The sequence below is a fragment of the Thecamonas trahens genome (assembly GCF_000142905.1).
Source record: "Thecamonas trahens ATCC 50062 unplaced genomic scaffold supercont1.22, whole genome shotgun sequence".
Classification (NCBI taxonomy): domain Eukaryota; order Apusomonadida; family Apusomonadidae; genus Thecamonas; species Thecamonas trahens.
In genome coordinates, this window is record NW_013657658.1 from 51,455 (window position 1) to 69,469 (window position 18,015).

The window sequence follows — 18,015 nt, forward strand, 5'->3', positions numbered from 1 at the left end:
GCCGACGTCACACTCTCGGCAAAAAAGGCGCACGGTTTTCTAGCCGCAGCGGATGCTCGTAACACAGCAGCTACAGTGTGATATCGCCCCACACAAGTCGCCACCCGTTGCAAGAACATCATCCTCATGGTCAAGTCCCGCCCCAACACCATGTCGGAGCAGACAAGGCGCGCGCAGCGTGGCCGTGGTTCTCGTCATGGTACCCGCAGCAAGTTCAGCAGGCTGTTGCAAGTCATCTTTCCCCACACCATGGACAAGACTGCGAGGAACACGCGGAAAACGGCGCTCATGCGGGCTATCAAGGAGGCTGCAACCGGTGAGGTCGTCGCCACCATCGACGAGCTGACATCCGGCCTGCGGTCGTTGCTCGTCGCCGACTCGTCGACGGCACAGCTCGCCGGAGCACTACTGACTCCGGATGTTTGCGCAGGCCTTGTCCAGGGATACGCTTTCGAGCCATGCGTCCGCGCCGTGAACCACGATGTGAGTCGCGCAGCCATCGCGCACGAGGTGAACACCACCGGGCGCATCCCGATCAAGAGGTTTGTGGACGAGGCGTGCGTCCGTCACCACCGCATCAACCACATCAGGGTCAAGCGCGAGAAGATGAAACCGAAGTACGCTGGCAAGGACGACATGACCATCGAGGACGAGCTGGCACCATCCGTTGAGGATGTTCAAACTTCGATTGCGGTCATCAAGAGCAGCTTTGAAGGCAGTGCCCAGATCTTGCGCGATGCAACTACGTCTCCGCCCCCACCATCGGGCGCCGCCTAGCGTTTGCGAGATCCCGCGCAACTAGGGCAAAGCAACAATCACGCACCCGATCCGTCCACCTCCCTTTCATCCCCTCCCCTTCCATCACCCCGATCAAATCCCTTTTCTCTCTCCCCCTTCTGCCCTGCTCCCTCAGACTCCCCCCCCCCCTTCCCCCCTTCCCCCCCCTTCCCCCTCACCCCCACCCCAGATCCCGACACCTCCCCCCCACCCCCGTCCCCTCCGCCCCTCCCCTTCCACAGGCCGACCTCCCCTCCTCCACCCCCCCCTAACCCCCCTCTCCACCCCACCCCCCTCTCCCATTACCTCCACCACCAACAGGAGTAGTCATGCTGCGACAGGGCGAGCTTGTGAATGTCCCCACCGAGGAGCATACGCCCGGCCAGACGGCGTTCTCATCCCAGAGCCAACCGGGCGAGGGGAGGACGACCGAGGTGGTACTTCATTCTCAAGGCATGTGGGCCAGTGATGGAAGTGATCGACCTGCTTTGGTGCCGGAGAAGGATCTGACCCAGTTTGATGCTCATTGGGAGAATGTCCGCGTCGCACAGTGGCTGGAAGAGGTACTTGGTGGAGAGCCTGGTGTCGTCGCCTTGCAGTTCCCTGACCATCTCGTGGCCCACGCTCCATCGGTGGCGGCGAGGATGGCTTCGCTGGTCGCCGACTCGGTGGAGATCGTGGTCCTGGCGGATTCGGCTTACTCGGGATGCTGTGTGGACGAGGTGGCGGCTGAGCATGCGCTGGCCAAGGCTCTGGTCCACTACGGCGAGGCCTGCCTCACCGCCACCCTCCGCCTTCCGGTCTGCTACGTCTTCTGTGCCCGCGATGTGCCGGCCGATGAGGTGGCTACTCTTGCCGAGGCCACGGCGGCTGCGGTGCCCGATGGCGTGCGTTCGCTAGTGGTGGCGTACGAGTTGTCACTGGCGGCGCCCGCCGCGGCCATCGCTGCGGCGCTGACGGCGGCGTCGCTCGCGTCAGAGGTAGTGTTCATGGACGCGCGCGCGCCTACTGACGACGCCGCCGATGTGGCCGATGGTGACAGTGAGGGCGTGACGTACGCTATGGGCGGCTTCTCGTTCACGCTGGCGCACAAGCTTGACGCCAGTGCCGACGCGGTGGTGTTTGTGGGCGCCGGTAAGGCGGCAGACTCCAAGCTCTTTACCGCGCTACAGCTCAACCACCCGGGCTTGCGGTTTGTGACAGTAGACGTCGACGCCGGGACCGCCGCGCTCTGCACCGGCTCGACGTCGCGGGCGCTGATGAAGCGGTACATGCTGATCGAAAAGGTCAAGTCTGCCGAGGTCATCGGCCTCCTAGTGGGCACCCTTGCCGTCGGCCCGTACCTGGAGATGCTCGACGAGCTGCGTGCGCTCATCGAGGCTGCAGGGCGGTCGTACTACACGTTCTGCGTGGGCAAGGTCAATGTGCCCAAGCTCGCCAACTTTACCGAGGTCGACGTCTTTGTGGTCGTCTCGTGCCCACTGACTGCGCTCATCGACTCGCGTGAGTACATCAAGCCGCTGGTCACCCCGTTTGAGGCTTTTCTCGCCCTCACCCCGGGCGCCGAGTGGACCGGTGAGTACTCAACCGACTTTGAGCAGACACTTGCAGTCATCGAGGCTGCCGATGCGGCGGCCGACGGGCCGACCGGCGCTGCTGTTGACGGTGGAGCCGACGCCGACGCCGACGATGACGGCGAGCACTTGGTCACCTCGCTCTCGTCCGGTTCGGGCAAGGCCTCGATCCGTGCCTTCTCAATCCGCAAGAAGCACGCCAAGGGAGCAAGCAGTGGCACCGCAGCCCGCTCCTCGGCGGCGGCCTCGTCCTCGGACGCCATCATCTCGCGGTCCGAGGCCAAGCGCCAGCTTGCCCAGACTGACGGGAGTGGCGCGGCGGCGGCGACGTTTGCGGCCCGGACCTGGCGCGGCATCCAGGCCGACGGCAACGCTGCCGACGACGCGGAGGGCGAGAGCAACGCCCCGGCCATGATTGAGGCTGGCCGCTCAGGCCGCGCCGCAAAGTATGCGGCCGAGGGCAGCGGCCTTGCTGGCAGCGAGTAGTACGGCCGGCTTTATTGCTGTCTAGGCATCATTGCTGGCGGCGGCGGCGGCGGCGGCGGCAGCGGCCGACGTCGGCGGCGCACCGGCCGAGATCTTGCGCACCTTTTTCGCCAGCTCGTCCTTGGCCATCTGCTTCTCGAGCGTGGCGTGCACACCCTGCAGTGTCGGCGGCAGGTGCTGGTTGTCGGTCAGAATCTGGGCGTCGACGAGCTCGTCCTTGTCCGGGCGGTCGCGGAGGGCGCGCGAGAGCTTGTCGGCCTTCATCTGCTGCTCCAGCGACTTGTGGGCTGACTGGATGGCTGCAGGTAGGTGCTGGTTGTCGGTCAGAATCTGGGCGTCAACAAGTTCTTCAGCCTGCGGCCGGTCCCGCAGCGCCTTGTTGAGCGCATCCGCCTTGGTTTTGCGCTCGAGCGTGTTCTTCACCCCGGCCAGCGAGTCGGCCACGCCGGCGTCCGGCCGGATCTGCGCCCGATCAAGCTCCTCGACCTCGGGCCGGTCCCGCAGCGCCTTGTTGAGCGCATCCGCCTTGGTCTTGCGCTCGAGCGTGTTCTTCACCCCGGCCAGCGAGTCGGCCACGCCGGCGTCCGGCCGGATCTGCGCCCGATCAAGCTCCTCGACCTCGGGCCGGTCCCGCAGCGCCTTGTTGAGCGCGTCAGCCTTGAGGTTCTTCTCCAGCTGGTTGGCAACTGCGCCTCACGACCACAACAACCAAGTAAGTCACACTCAGACTCCACCACCCGGCGCTACATGGCCTCGATCACCGCCGCCGTTGGTGGGAAAAATACAAAAACCAGTCAGCGGAGAAAAAAAAAGCCGCCACCGCCTACCGCCTTGCCCGAAACCGCGCCTGTAAGCCACCGCACGGAGGGGGAGGGGGGGGGGTGCAGGAGGAAGGGGGGAGGGGGAGCTGAGAGAGCGGGAAAGAAGGATGAGGACATACTCTCGGACATGTTGTATGTGTGCGTGTGAGTGTGAGTGTGGTGTCGGCTCTTGGCTCGTCTTGCCCATGGACACGTGGTCCTTCTGCGGAAGAGCCCGAATGCCACCGAACGAATAGCGACCCAGGGGCACTGTTCGGGGGTGATCATGGGTAGCCAGGGCACCGGGCCTTCTTGCCCTTGCGGCCAAGGAGGGAGGAAGGGGAGGGATGGGGAGGGCCAGCAGCAGCAGCAGCAGCAGCAGCAGCAGCAGCAGCAGCATGCCTTTGATCTGTCGAAATCGGCATCGGCATCAGCTCAGACGCAGATGTGACAGACATCCATGGAACAGTCCCCCGCGCGCTCCCTCCCCCCTCCCCCCTCCCCCCCCCCCCCTCTCTCTCCCCCCTCTCCCCCCCCTCCCTCCCCCTTCCCCCATCATCCATCCATCCATCTACCGCCAGGTCGTCATCGCCCCGTGATCCTGATCGGCAGCCGGCCGCGAGGGTCGAGTCGGAGGCACGGAGCCACCACAGCCTGATACAAAAGCCCAGGACGGAGCACTTGACCACACCGCCACCATTGCTGCCAACACTGATAGGCATGGCGTCGACTCCCCCCGCACCGCCACCTGACTTTCATGCGCCGTCGTACGCAGCCAGCAATCCCCCGGCGACTCCGCCGCCTGTGTCTGCCTCGGTCATGGCGGGTGGCATGGGACATGGCTACGCACATCAGGCTATGGCCTCACCACACGAAGCGATGGCAGCTACAGGCCAGCCAATGTCGACGGCATTCCGATCGATGTCCAACCCGCATGTCCATTTGCACACGCCGCCGCCGTTTGTGGCTGGCTATCCCATGGTGCCTGCCGCACCGACCGCGACACCCGAGCAAGGCGGGGATGGGGTGAGGACATTTGCGGGCAACGGGCCCAAGCGGAAGAAGAAGAAGAGCAAGCGCGAGGCCATGCCGGCGGCGGTGCACTCGTCGGATGTGGGGACGCTGAGATCGGCACTGCGGTCAGAGGTCAGGATCCGCCGCGAGCTACAAAGCAAGATGGTCGAGGTGCAGGCCAAGATTGCGCGGCTGTGGGACTCGCTCCCGGTCGACGTCCACGCCTCGTTTGAGGCTTCGGCGACGCAGTACGATCTTGGGCTCAAGAACGCGTGCACCTTTATTGCGGCGGCAGTCGGTATCCAGTTCCTTGTCAACGGCATTGTGCCGACGGCGCAAGCGTGGGATCTGTTGCTGCGGCTCGGCGGGCAGGCGTATACCTTGGGGCCAACACGGGCGGCGTCACTCACTGAGGCGCTCCCGTCGGTGCTGCGGGTCCTCAACGTGGCCCCGACCCAGCTTGCGCTGTATCCGGATTGGCGGACGTTCCTCTATGACATCACCCCGGGCTACCCGCCTCCGCTGTTGGAGGCGCTCATCGGCCCGCACTCTGCTCTGCTGGAGAGCAAGTATGACCTCAAGGCGGCGCTGATGCCGGATCTGATGCACCTGATGCCGCCGCTGGCGCTCATCCTCACTGGGCACAACGAGACGTACTCGGTCTTGGTCAGCGCGGACCTCAAGGTTCACTTTCGCGACTCGCACGTCACCAGCCAGCACGACTTTGGCGACCTGCACATGTTCTTTGCCTGGCTCGAGGCCAACGAGAACATCCTCGAGCCCGGCGACACGCCCGACGACGACGAGTCGGAGCCCGACGACGAAATGATCATGCATCTCGGACTGCACAACCAGGTTGCCGTCCATCTGCTGCTCCCGCAGCACGCGACATGAGCCGGTTCTATTCTGCTACCGCATCGTTTGTTGCACCGCGCTGCATGGGCTCACACCAGCGGACCGAGCGTCTTCATCAGCTTCATCGCCTGCTTCATCTCCGACGGCGACATGTTCGAGACAACCGACGACGGCACGAGTCCGCCTGTCGCCTCGGACACATGATTCCCGGCCTGCCCGGCTGCAGCCTTGCTGATGTGATCCTTGGACACGTCCATCACGCCGCCCGTCAGCATCGACAGCGCCCCGACGACGGCGAGCGCACAATGTTGGCCAGCTTGAGCGAGTGGGTCAGATACTCGGGATGGAGAAGCAGCTGCTCCGGCGACGGGTTCTTGAGAAACGCCCGGAACTCCTCAGACATAAACGTGGCCTTCATCGCCTCCACACGGCCTTTGACCGCCGTCCCCACCTCGCCCAGCACAGACGACACCTCATCCGGCAGCATCGCGTCGGCTGCCGCCCCAGCAGACGACGCCGCCGCCCCGGCCACACTCGCCGCTGCCGCCATCTTGCCCTTGGCTCCCGACGACTCGAGCGAGTCGTTGGCTGCACCCCACACGCCAGCCAGCCAAGGTCCAGTCGATGACTCGATGATGAGTCGCAGCTTGCCCGAGCCCATGTTCCACAATGTCCCCCCTCCTCCCCCCCCCCCCCCCACAGACCATGCTCTCCCGCATCTCTGGACTCTTCCGGACCAAGCCGCGTGACCGGTTCTCTGTAGACATGGTCATGTTCTACGGCGAGGAGCTTGCAGCCACGCCGGTGGTGACGGACAAGACGGCCGAGGGCGTGGTGGAGATTCTCCGTGCGGTGGCCGAGCTGGTCATCTGGGGCGATCAGAACGACGGAGCCATCTTTGATGCCTTTATGGAGGTTGGCATGTTGGATGCCCTCTTCCGCATTCTCAAGCAGAATCCTCCGCATGTGGTGGTGGTCCAGGGCCTGCAGACCCTCTCCATCCTCCTCTCCCAGATCACGGCCCAGACCTCCATCTACTTTATCCTCTCCAACAACCGCATCAACAACATCATCACACACGCCTTTGACTCGTCAAACGAAGAGATCCTGGCCTATTACGTCACCTTTCTCAAGACCCTTGCCCTCAAGCTCGACAACACCACCATCCAGTTCTTCTTCAACGTCGAGGAGCGGACCTTCCCACTCTACACAGAAGCCATCCGCTACTACAACCACTCCGAGTCCATGATCGCCGCTGCTGTCCGCACCCTCACTCTGCAAGTCTTCCGCATCCCCAATGCTGCTCTCCGCACCTTTCTTGTCTCGCCGCCCGTCGCACCCTACTTTCCCGCCCTCATCACCACCCTCGCCACACACGCCCACCGCCTGCAGGCCGCCGTCACCGCCGCGTCGTCCGATCCGGCCTCGGGCCCGGTCCGCGTCCGTGCTGCGCTCGACGCTCTCCTCGATCACCTCTTCTACATCCACGACATCTACGCCCTCGGCCTGGCCGGCATCAACTCCGTCCTCACTACCTCGCTCCTCAACGACCTCGTCCGCCCGGTCCTCGTTGCCTCGGTCACCCGATCCTCGTCCGAGCTCTCGTCTGAGCTCGCCCTCTTCCTCCTTGCCCAGCTCTTCCACACCCTCGACGACCCACTTCTCATCCGCGCCCTCACCTCGGCGCTCCTCACCGAGGATGTGGCTGTGCGCCAGGCTCTCGTCGCTGCCCTCAATCTTAACGTCGGCACCGACGAGCTGGCGCTCCCGGCCCTCGCCTGCCTCTACGCTGTCGTCAGCAACGATGCCGTCCGCTCCCGCGACCTCGCCGCCGCCGGCCTCGCCCGCGCCCGCCCGCTCTCGCTCACCTCGCTCGCCTCACTCGAGGATCGTGAGTCGACCTCGTGGGGCAACTCGTCGCAGTTCTCGTCGTGTGACTCGGAAATCGCCGAAGCCGAGCCGTCCGACTCGCTAGCAACTGATCTCTCAGCCTCGGCTGCCACGGATGCCTCGACTGTCGAGCCCGCGCCGCCCGCCGAGCACAACGAGCCAGCGCCTCTTCCCGCACCGTCTCTCAGCCTCCTCTCGCTCCCGTCATCATCGCCGGCCGCCTCGCCAGCGGCGTCGGCCACCGACTCGCCGTCAGCCCACGACGCAACCCGCTACGACACACCAAGCCTCGACACTCCGTTCCCAGACGCGTTGCTTGTCACCAAGCTCCTCCTCCTCGCCCACCACCCAACCCGCTCGCGGCTCGCCACCATGCATCTCACCACCGCGCTTCTCAGCCTCCTCCTCGGCTCATCGCTGCCTGCCCATCCTGCGCTCCGCACCTTGTTTGACATTGCCTACGTCCTGGTTGTCGAGCGCCTCCGCTCAGCCTTCTTTGAGCTCCCGCTCAACCTCTTCACTGCCATGTTTGAGGACGAGTACCTCGCCGCCCAGCGCCCGCCGCGGCTGGACCACGCTCTCGCCGACCCGAGCCTCCTGCTCCCGGTGGCGCGGACCTCGCTCTCGGGCCTCGATCTTGCAAAGCGTCTGCCATCCGGCGAGCTCGAAGACGTCACCCGCGCCCTGCAGACCTTTTTTATCTTTCGCAACGCCAAGGCCACGCTCCTGCCACTCACCCTCGCGTCGCCAGCCGGCCTTCCGTGGATCGACGCCCCGCCGCCGCTGGCCGTCGGCGACAGCATCGCCCTACAGAGCCTCCAATCGCCTCCGATGCCGTGCACCGGCTCGCGCGACGCAGACACGCCCGACGCTGCCAACGTTCCGCGAATGCTAGTCATCGCGCCGCCGGCTGCGCCTCACCTGTTTGTTCTCGTCGAGCGGCCTGCCCCCGATGCCGGCGACGCCACCGTTGTCCTTGTCGGCCACCTCGCCGGCCTCGCCGTCACTACCGACGCCACCGACATGTCTGTCATCCACGGCCTTGTTCAGCCGCCATCACCGCTCCTCCGGACCCGCAAGTGGTCGTTCTGGGCTGCTTTCCCCTCCATGTCTGACGCCCTCACCGCCAAGTCGGAGCTCGAGCGCGGGCGCGCGGCCGCGGACGCCGCCCGGCTCACCGCCATCGCCAACCACATGGGCGTCGCGCCATCGTCGCTCACACACGCTCTGTAGCCAAGCAACTTGCAACGCTTTTACACCACCAGAAAGTCCGAGTCCTCGTCAGAGACCTCCTCCAGCTCGCCTGCACCGCGGCAGCCGGCCACCACGTCGCCCTCGCACCTTTTGTGGAGCGCGAGGCCGCACAACGAGCACTCGAGGCAGGCTGACTTGAACAGGCCAAACTCGAGGAGTTCCAGGCAGACGTCGCATGGCTTGTTGCGGTAGCGCTTGCACTTTTCAAACGAGTGCTCGCCGAGCGTGGTCACCGTCACCACGTTGGATGGGCCCGAGGCTCCGACCTCGTTCCGAGCCACCATCACAAACGAGTACTGCGTCGACGGCGAGAGCGTGCCATCGACAGAGGTGTAGCGGTCACCCGAGGAGAAGACCGAGGAGAAGACTCCCGGCGCCTGCGCGTTGACCCCGGCGAGGACCGCTTCAGCTCCGCCCTCGGCCATGTACAGCTCAAACTGCCGCACAGGGGTCCCCCCGTCGTGGACCACGTCCCACTTGAGCGCCACCAGCGAGTGCCCGATGGCAATGTGCGCGTTGTCGTAGTCGATCGCTAGCGACACAGGCATGGGCTCGGCCTTGAGGCACACTACGCGGACCGGCGCCGACGGCTGGCCGACCCCGACGCTCGTCACCGCGCTCACCACCACGCTTGCACTCGAGCCCGGCCGGAGGCCAGATATCCGCGTCGAGAGGCCATCGACGCGGATCTCGTCCCGCCCGGCGACAGCAACCACAAACGCGCTTACGGTGTCCGGCCGCGCCACAGGTGGAGCCGCCCACTCGAGCTGGGCCCAGTCGGTGCCGACATCGGCAACGCGGACAAACGGCGGCGCTCCGGCGCGGGTCTGCGCCAGCGCGCCCGAGCTTAGACTCGCGGCGCCTGACACGCCCATGGCGTTGCGCGCAGAGACCTCAACCGCGTGCGCCGCGCCCGGCAGCAGCCCGCTCACCGTCACCGACCCGAGCCTGTTGGCCGGATTCGCCATGACAGTTGCAGTTCGGACACCGTCGTCGGCGCCGGCCGGCGTAGGGTGGACTCGCGTGACACGGACGTCGTACTGCGTGATGGCCACGCCGCCGTTCCACTGCGGGACCTGCCACGAGACGGTGAGTGCGTCTGGAGCCGCGGCCACGATCCGCAGCGCCCGCGGCGGCGACGGCGCCGCGGCTTGCGTCGAGACCATCACCACGGCGCCGTCGTCCGACTCGCCAGCCTCGCTCGCAGCCGCCACTCGGAACCCGTACCGGGTCCCCGGCCGCAGACCGGTGAGCGCCACCGAGGTCTCGGTCGACCCAGTCGGGATGCCGCGCGCAAACGACATGTCCGGCTCCGGCATGGAGCCGGTCCACTCGCTGTCGAGCTCCTCCTCCAGCACGGCGAGGTACACCACGTACTCGCTGAGCGGCACCGCGCCGGCATGTGGCGGCTGCCAGGTCAGGACCAACGTCCGCTCGCGGACGTGGCTCGCCTCGACCTGCGCCACCCCGGGCGGGAGCGTGGTGACGGCCAAGCCGCTCGGCAACGACACGCCGTGCTCCGTCCGCGCTCGCACCTCAATGTCAAAGACCGACGACGGCGCCAGGACGTCGACCTCGGCCACCGGCGCCGTCGTCGTCGCCACCAGTTCGCCGTTGACCACAACCTCAAAGGCCTCGTAAACGGCGCCCTCGTCGATCGGGGCAGGGACCCATGAGAGCGACGCACTCGTCGCCGACACGTTGTCCGCCGTCACCTCGAGTGGCGGCGCAGGCAACGTTGGGTGCGAGACCTCGTCCGACGCCTCGCCGGCGCCGAGGTCCGACACGCTCCGTACGCAAACAATGTACGTCGTACCCGGCACGAGGCCGTCCAGCGCCAGCCGCGGAGCCTCGTCTGCCGCCACCACGGCCGGGTGCGGCGGGTAGCTGTCGCATTCGGCCAGCGTTGTGACGTGAACCTGGTAGCCAACAAGCTCTAGGCTAGCCACCGGCGCCACCGGCGTCCAGGTCACCACCATCGAGTTGGCCTCGACGTCGACAAGCGCCACGTCGGCTGGCGGCCCGTAGAGAGTGGTGAAATCGGCCGCGAGGTCGGCGGCCGAGCCCGCCATCATAGCCACGTGCGCAAAGTGTGGCGGCGGCGTCGCCGCCACCACCACGCCGTACCGGGTGGCCGGCGCGAGGCCATCGGCCCGCACGTACGCCACACTCCCGTCGAGCGGTGCAGTGGTGAGCGGTGCGCCGACCACAGCGCCGGTCTCGGCGTCGAGGGCAAAGACCGAGACCGCAAGCAGCGAGTCGCCTGCAGCGTTGGCCGGTGGCGGCGAGAGCTGGTACACCGCATAGTCCGAGCTCACCTCGCCGTCACCGATGCACTGCGCCACGTTCGCCAGACTCGGCGAGGTGATGCCCTGCAGCCTGACCGGTGCCGAGCTGCCGAGTTCGTTGGCGACCGAGACTTGGACGTCGACCATTGCCGACGGCTTCAAACCGCCGAGTGTGACTTCGACGGTGGCGCCGGGGGTGGCGACCGGGTGGGAGCTCGCCAGCTCGCCGCATACCAGCTCGATCTCGCGGAGAGCTGCGCCACCGGAAAACGGCGAGAGCGTGACCATGAAAGCCATGGCGTCGGTCGAGGCACGGACCTGGACGACCTCGACCGGCGGCGGCGGGTGCGCCGGAGCCGACGCCACGCGGGTGATCCACGGCAGCGACGCCAGCTCACCGAGCACTGCCACCACGCTCACCTGGAGCACAGCGCCTGAAACGCCAGTCGGGAGGTGGACGACCGCGTCGCCGGCCGGCACAGTCGTCGTCTCGCCCGCGCTGAGTGTCGTTCCGTCGTCGGCGATCGAAACAGCGTCGAGGCGGAGTGACTCGACGGCCGGGCCGAGCGCGCCGGGAGGAACCCGGACAGTGAGCGCGAGGCCACCGCCGGGCCGCGGCGCGGCCGCCAGCTCGATGCTACTCGGCGGCGACGGCGCCGACCGCAGCGTCAACCGCTCTCCCGAGTACGCCACGCCGTGCTCGTTGGCGACCGCGATGGCGACGTGAGTCTCGGAGCCGGGCGCGAGGCCGCCAAGCAGAATGCCGTTGCGGGCTGCCGGCGGGAGAGGGGCGGCAAAGACCAGGGCCTCGCTCGAGTCCCAGCCAACGATAAAGCCGCGCTCGTCGGCGGCGGTCTCAGCGCGCTCGGGCCAGGCGAGCGCCATGACCGGGCCGCCTGGCAGGGATCGAGCGGCGGTGGCGACGTGAGTGATGGGCGGCGGGAGAACAAACCGAGTCTCGGCGTTGACGGTGGCCGAGTCGCGGCCGTCGCCCGAGCCAGTCACGGCGCGGACCTTGACCTCGTACTGGACTTCGAGGGTGAGATCGCGGATGAGAGCCGAGGCATTGGGCGCGACAAGCCCGCCGCCGCCCCAGGCTTGGGCGCCAGCCGGGCGGCAGAAAACTCGGTAGGCCTCGATCGGCGAGCCGCCGTTGTGCGGCGGATCCCAGGTAAGGCTGAGCGTGCCGGCGGCGGAGCAGCGGGCGACGAGGCCGCCGGGCGCCTCTGCGCGGCCGACCGGGCGGAAGCATGGCTCACAGACAAAGACACGGCACTCAAGGCAGGCCATGACCGGCGAGCCGCGCGGCGTGTCTGAGCAAACCGCGCACTGCCAGGCGAGGCCCGACGGCGCACTTCGCCTGGTGTGCATGTAGTGCCAGTGCGTGGTGGAGAGGAGCGACTCGGTCCGCTCCTCGCCACAAGTCTCACAGAGCACGACCTCGTACCCGCCCTCCATGGGCGTGCACCACTGCGGGCAGAGGAACCGTGGCGTGTGGGCGGCGATGGACGAGCCACAGCCCGAGCATGCTGCCGAGACGGCCACGCGCTCGCTGGCGGTCACCAGCTCCAGCGGGTGCTCGTGAACCACGTGCTTGGTCGGCTTGGTGAGGAGGACTTGCGGCGCAGCAACCTCATCCCAGGTGGTGGCCGAGATGAGAGGAAAACGCGAGGCGCGCGGCGCCGCAGCCGTGTCAGCATTGTTGGCAGCAGCAGCAGCGGCGGCAGCAGCAGCGGTGGATGACGATGACGCTGCGGCGGCGCTGCCTGCGGTAGAGCCAGCCGGCTCGGCAGCGGGCTCAGCAGCGGGCTCGGTGCCGGCGAGCGCCAGGACGACGGTCTCATCGACGCCAAAGAGCGCGGCGAGGACCGCAGCCGGCGGTGCAGCCGGCTCGGCGAGGTGCGGAAGAGGCGGGAACGCCGACGCGTCAAGCACCGGCGTAGTGTCGAGATCGAGGTCGAGGGCCGCAGAGAGGGGGAGGAGCGAGTTGGGATCGGCCTCGGGGTCTGAGGCGGCGGCGGCGGAGTTGTCGCCAGAGGCGGCGCTGGCACCGGCAGCGTCGGACGATGGGGCCGGGTCAGAGTCGGAAGCCGGCGTGAGGATGCTGGTGTCGGGAAAGACGTCGACATAGCCGGGGAGAACGTCGTCCATGTGTGTGATGCGGCGCTCCTCGCGGATGGCGTCGAGGCGATGGCCGGAGGCGAGCGCCGGGCGGTGAGCACGGAGAGCGGTAAGCGCGGCCTCGAGGTCGGGAACGACGGCGAGGAAAGCCTCGAGGGTGGGGATGGAGGAGGCAGCGACGACGACCGGGTGGGTACCGTCGGACTTGCGGAGAGAGCAATTTGCGCCTGCGCGGACCAACTGATGGACCATGTCGTTGTGGCCGCGCTCGAGGGCGAGGACAAGCGGGGTGGCGCCGGAGTGGACCTGCGCGTTGATGTCTGCCCCGGCGTCGAGGAGGGCAGAGACACAGGAGGGGAACGGCTTGTGCGATGCGGTGTGCAGCGGGGCCCAGCCATCGGTGTGCTTGGCAATGTTCGGGTTTGCGCCGCCATCCAGGAGGATGTGAACCAGCTCAAGGTTGCCTTTCTGGGCGGCGATGTAGAGCGCAGTAGCGCCGTTGTGGTTGACAAGGTTGAGTGGGGTGCGGCGGCGGACGAGGCGGTCGACGACGTCGACGTGCGGCTTGTGTGTGGCGATGAGGAGCGGGGCCCAGCCGTCAGTGTGCTTACCGGTGGAAGCATCCGCGCCAAAGTCGAGGAGCAGGTCGACGACGTCGGCGTGGCCGTTCTGGGCGGCCATGTAGAGGGCGGTTGCGCCGTTCCAGTTTGCGCAGTTGGCATACGCGCCAGCATCGAGGAGAAGTTGGGCGACGGCAATGTGGCCGCGGTGGGCTGCAGTGAGAAGCGAGGACCAGCCGTCAGACTTTGAGATGCGCGGGTTAGCGCCCGCAGCGAGGAGCGCGCCCACAATGGAGTTTCCGCCCTTGTCGCACGCGGTGTAGAGCGGTGTGGAACCGTCGTTCTTGGCCATGTCGATGTCAGCGCCTGCGGCGATGAGGGCGGCGACGACCTCGGCGTTCTGCGACTGCGAGGCGACAAAAAGGGCGGTTGCGCCGTTGTTGTTCTGCTGATTGAGGGCCACGCCATGGGCGATGAGGATGTCAACGACGGCAAGGTGCGGCTTTTGGGCAGCGATGAGCAGCGGGGTCCAGCCGTCGGTTGACTTGGCGATGGACGCGTCTGCGCCGGCATCGAGCAGGATCTGGACAACCTGACCATGGCCATTCTGCGAGGCGACGTACAGCGCGGTAGCGCCGTTTCTGTTGCAGTTGTTGAGGCTCGCGCCAGCGTCGACCAGCAGCTGAACACACTCGACAAAGCCCTGATGAGAGGCTGTGAGCAGCGGGGCCCAGCCGTCCGTCTTGGCAGCATTGACGTCGACATTTGGCGTGCCGAGCAGCATGCGCACCGCATCAATCGAGTTGCGTTCTATACGTGGGTCATGCGTGAGTGACAAGCCGAGGTCGTGCGCACACCCCTTCACCATGCCCCCCCCCCCCCCCCCCCCCCCTTTCCCCTACGTACCCACTGCAGCATAAAGCGGAGTAGCGGCCGAGGATGATAGCCTGGCATTGGGATCTGTACCCATGGCCAGCATGCCCCTCAGCCTATTGACATCATTCTCCCGTGCGGCAGCATGGATACTGTTCCCCGCACCACCATGCGCAGCAGAAGTGGTGGAAGACGAGCCTGCGGTCGACGACGAGCTCCTTCCCGACGGACGCCACGACATGTTCCCGACAACAACAAGGTGGCTGTGGTTGAGGTGGTGGCTGTGGCGGTGTGTATGTGTGTGTGAGGTGTGTGTGTGTGTGTGTGTGTGTGTGTGCGTGTGTGTGTGTCGTGAGGTGGTTCCCTTTGTCCGCCCCCCGTCTGGCCATCCCCCCCCCCCCTTCCCCTCTTTGTGCCGAGTCCGCCTGAGGAACCTCCATTCGATGCCCTTGCCCAGGTCACACACACACACACACACACACACACACATACACACACACATACACACACACACACACAGATACCCCGAGCGGGAGATCGGAGACGGAACGCGCAGTGTTGGCTGGTGATGACAGGTGATGGTTGGTGATCGGCTGGTGATGGCTGGTGACGGCTAGCTATCGCTGGCGGTGGCGGGGGACAGCTGGCGGCCATCACGGCTGGCGGTAGGCGACAGAGGCGTGCGCAGGCGGTGACGGCTGGCGGCTGGCGGCCATCGCGGCTGGCGGTGGGCGACTTGCGTGCGCGGGGCGGTGACAGGCCACGTGGCGCTTGCTGACGGTGCTGCTGTCGGGGAGAGAGGGCGCACGACTTGACGCAAGACGTCATCGCGACAGTGAGGAGGGAGACGGAGTAATAGAGTACAGGTGTGGTTGGCTATGGTGCGCTTTCCTCCGGCACGGAGCGCGGAAGAGGCCGCGGCTGCGACGGCGGGTGCGACGGCTGCCGAGGCCAAGTCGGGCCGGGTACTCGGACTGTACATGGTGATCGGACTGTTTCCGGTGGTGCTGTCGGCGTATGCGACGGTGCAGTATCTGCTGACATGCGTGGAGGAGCAGGTGGCCCTGGAAGCCATGACACACAAGCTTCCGGATCTGATTGCGGCCGCCATCCCGGTCTTTGTTGTGTGTGTGGCCTCTGAGGCGGTGGCCGACGCTTGGGCTGGAACCGGGTACTACCGGCTCAACGATGCGATCTCGTCGCTCTCGGCTGGGATGACCCAGCAAGCGACGGGAGCGTTGATCAAAGCCGCAGGGATTTTCCCCTACGCCTGGGTCCATACCAACATGCGGCTGATTGAGGTAGACGCGAGCTCGTGGCTGGTCGGCCTCGGCGTGTTTCTTGCTGTTGAGCATGGGTACTACTGCATGCATCGGTTTGCCCACGAGTGGAACCTCGGGTGGGCCGGGCATGTTGTGCATCACTCGTCAGAGGAGTACAATCTGACGACTGCGCTCCGACAGGGCGTGCTGCAGCCGTTCTTCTCGTGGATGTTCTACGTGCCGTACGCGCTCATCTTCCCGCTCGAGCTCTACGTCCTGCACAACCAGATCAACACGCTGTACCAGTTTTGGATCCACACGCGGTTCATCACCCGCCTCCCCTGGCCGTTGGAGCTTGTCTTCAACACGCCGTCGCACCATCGGGTCCACCACGGCCGCAACGAGCAGTACATTGACAAGAACTACGGCGGAACACTCATCATCTTTGACCGGCTCTATGGCACGTTTGAGCCCGAGGACGAGGACGTGATCTACGGCATCACGCACTCGCTGGAGACGTGGAACCCGGTGTACATCCAGAGCCATCACTTGATCGAGACGGTGGCGACCGCGGTGGCGTCGACAACGGTGGCGGCCAAGGTGCGGACGTTCCTGGACTACGGCCCGGGCTACAACTACCGGCTCGCCAACCACGAGGCGTTGCAGTCTGCCAGCGCGTGTGCAGAGCCCAAGCGAGCTGGTCCGCCGACGCCTCGGATCCGGCACGACGCGGGGCCGGCGTCGGGTGCACTCGCGGTCTACTGCGGCCTCTCGGTGACAATGGCCATTCTCGAGATCGCTGACCAACTCAAGCTCCAGAGCCGGCTTTCGCTGCTCGACTCTTCACTCTACGGCGCATACGTCATCTTCCATGTCACGGCCGTCTCGCTCATTCTCGACGGCTCGGTGTGGGCGTGGCTGGTGGTCCCGCTCCGCTGGATCGCTTATGCAGCGCTCGCCGCTAACACTGCGATGCCTCAGGTTGAAGCTGCGTTTGGCGGATCGTTTGCGCTCTTTGCGCTCTCGCCGACAACGGCATGGGTAGTGGCGGCCGTTGGTGCGTGCGCGTTCCTTGCAGCTGCGGCTACCGCACCGCGCGCGCCGCCGCCGGGCAAAGTCAAGGCCGGATGACGAGTGTCCCACGAGTACAGCATAGCACACACAGGATGCGTGTCACACTGCTCCACAGCTAGATCGAGTCAGCAGCACGGATGAGGCCAAGCTTGTGGGCCTCGCGCCAAAGCCGGTCGGTCTGTGGCGAGGCCAGAAGGAGGGCGGCGGCCGCCGGCGAGGCATCCATGACAGCGTCGAGGCGGTCGCTGGGCCCAAAGAGAGCGGGATCCAGGACAGGCACATGTGGCGGGATGGTGCTCGCGCTGGCATCGGCCACCACCCCCATCAGCGATATGGGCGGCTCGTCACCAGGATGGCTCGGGAGAGCTGTCGGCTCTCTCAGCGGGAGCACGCACTCGCGCTCGAGCGCATGGCCAAGGATGTCGGTGACAAACGCGGCCTGGCTCTCGACAATGGCGTCGACATCGAGCCCTGCAGGCGGCAGCTGTACCTGCTGACGGGCATACCGCGACATAGTCCGCACCAGCGCCGCCGCTGCATCACCGGGAGCGCGAAGCAGGGCGCCGGCAGAGATGTACCATCCACGGGTGTCAGACTCGCCGCGCACATCCGGCACGGGCACCAGCCCGGCATCGCTTCCTCGTCCGAGCACAAACCGGAACAGGAAGCCTGAATCAGCGCGCGACGCGGCATGGTTGACCCAAGCGGTTCGTGACAGCAAGCAGCAGAAGGAACGTGGACGTGCATGAGTGTTGTTGTTGCTGTCGTTGTTGCGTCATTCGCACGCGATGAGCTCAAGCACACCATGGCATCATGCCATGTCGCCCACATCAGTCCCTCCTCCCGCCCTCCTCCTCGCTGTGCTCAACCTACTGGTGGGCAACTGGCGGCGGAGAAAGACACAAGAGCGCAGCGGAGCAGCCAAGACGGCCACAGGTCCTGTTCTTTGCAACAACATGCCAGCCTTGCTCTTCCTGTCGCACCGAGTTTGAGTGGTGTCTGTCTCTGTCTGTTTCTGTATCTCCGTCTGAGTCGAGGCCCTCATCCCGTCGTGCCCCCCCCCCCTCCCACCACCACCACCACCACCACCACCACCACCACCACCACCACCATCAATCCCAACCACTGGCCACCACCACCATCAACCCAACCACTGGCCATCCCATCATCCCATCCGTCATCCCCCC

The 18,015-nt window shown here is 66.0% G+C and overlaps 7 protein-coding genes across 7 annotated transcripts; 4 read left to right on the forward strand and 3 right to left on the reverse strand.

Moving 5' to 3' along the window:
• Positions 1-249: 249 nt before the first annotated feature.
• AMSG_11863 (uncharacterized protein) lies at positions 250-3,075 on the forward strand (the record flags this gene model as incomplete). Its single annotated transcript, XM_013902607.1, has 2 exons — positions 250-746; positions 1,244-3,075. The coding sequence occupies 2 exons, from the start codon at positions 250-252 to the stop codon at positions 2,835-2,837; spliced, it is 2,091 nt and encodes a 696-aa protein (XP_013758061.1). The 3' UTR covers positions 2,838-3,075.
• AMSG_05207 (RPEL repeat protein) lies at positions 2,859-3,837 on the reverse strand (the record flags this gene model as incomplete). The annotated part of the gene is made up of 2 exons (XM_013902485.1): positions 3,778-3,837; positions 2,859-3,523 (listed from the first exon to the last, which is right to left on the reverse strand). Exons 1-2 carry the CDS (start codon positions 3,785-3,787, stop codon positions 2,859-2,861), a joined length of 675 nt encoding a protein of 224 aa, XP_013757939.1. The 5' UTR covers positions 3,788-3,837.
• Positions 3,838-4,537: 700 nt separating this feature from the next.
• Positions 4,538-5,545, forward strand: AMSG_05208 (uncharacterized protein; the record flags this gene model as incomplete). The annotated part of the gene is made up of 1 exon (XM_013902486.1): positions 4,538-5,545. One exon carries the CDS (start codon positions 4,538-4,540, stop codon positions 5,543-5,545), a length of 1,008 nt encoding a protein of 335 aa, XP_013757940.1.
• A 620-nt stretch (positions 5,546-6,165) lies between these two features.
• Positions 6,166-9,071, forward strand: AMSG_05210 (uncharacterized protein; the record flags this gene model as incomplete). Its single annotated transcript, XM_013902487.1, has 2 exons — positions 6,166-6,177; positions 6,209-9,071. 2 exons carry the CDS (start codon positions 6,166-6,168, stop codon positions 8,627-8,629), a joined length of 2,433 nt encoding a protein of 810 aa, XP_013757941.1. The 3' UTR covers positions 8,630-9,071.
• AMSG_05211 (uncharacterized protein) lies at positions 8,406-14,829 on the reverse strand. Its single transcript, XM_013902488.1, has 2 exons — positions 14,526-14,829; positions 8,406-14,429 (listed from the first exon to the last, which is right to left on the reverse strand). Exons 1-2 carry the CDS (start codon positions 14,731-14,733, stop codon positions 8,650-8,652), a joined length of 5,988 nt encoding a protein of 1,995 aa, XP_013757942.1. The 5' UTR covers positions 14,734-14,829; the 3' UTR covers positions 8,406-8,649.
• AMSG_05212 (transmembrane protein 195) lies at positions 14,732-16,927 on the forward strand (the record flags this gene model as incomplete). Its single annotated transcript, XM_013902489.1, has 2 exons — positions 14,732-14,751; positions 15,397-16,927. 2 exons carry the CDS (start codon positions 14,732-14,734, stop codon positions 16,883-16,885), a joined length of 1,509 nt encoding a protein of 502 aa, XP_013757943.1. The 3' UTR covers positions 16,886-16,927.
• Positions 16,669-17,575, reverse strand: AMSG_05213 (uncharacterized protein; the record flags this gene model as incomplete). Its single annotated transcript, XM_013902490.1, has 2 exons — positions 16,669-17,497; positions 17,545-17,575. 2 exons carry the CDS (start codon positions 17,573-17,575, stop codon positions 16,944-16,946), a joined length of 585 nt encoding a protein of 194 aa, XP_013757944.1. The 3' UTR covers positions 16,669-16,943.
• Between the last annotated feature and the right edge of the window lie 440 nt (positions 17,576-18,015).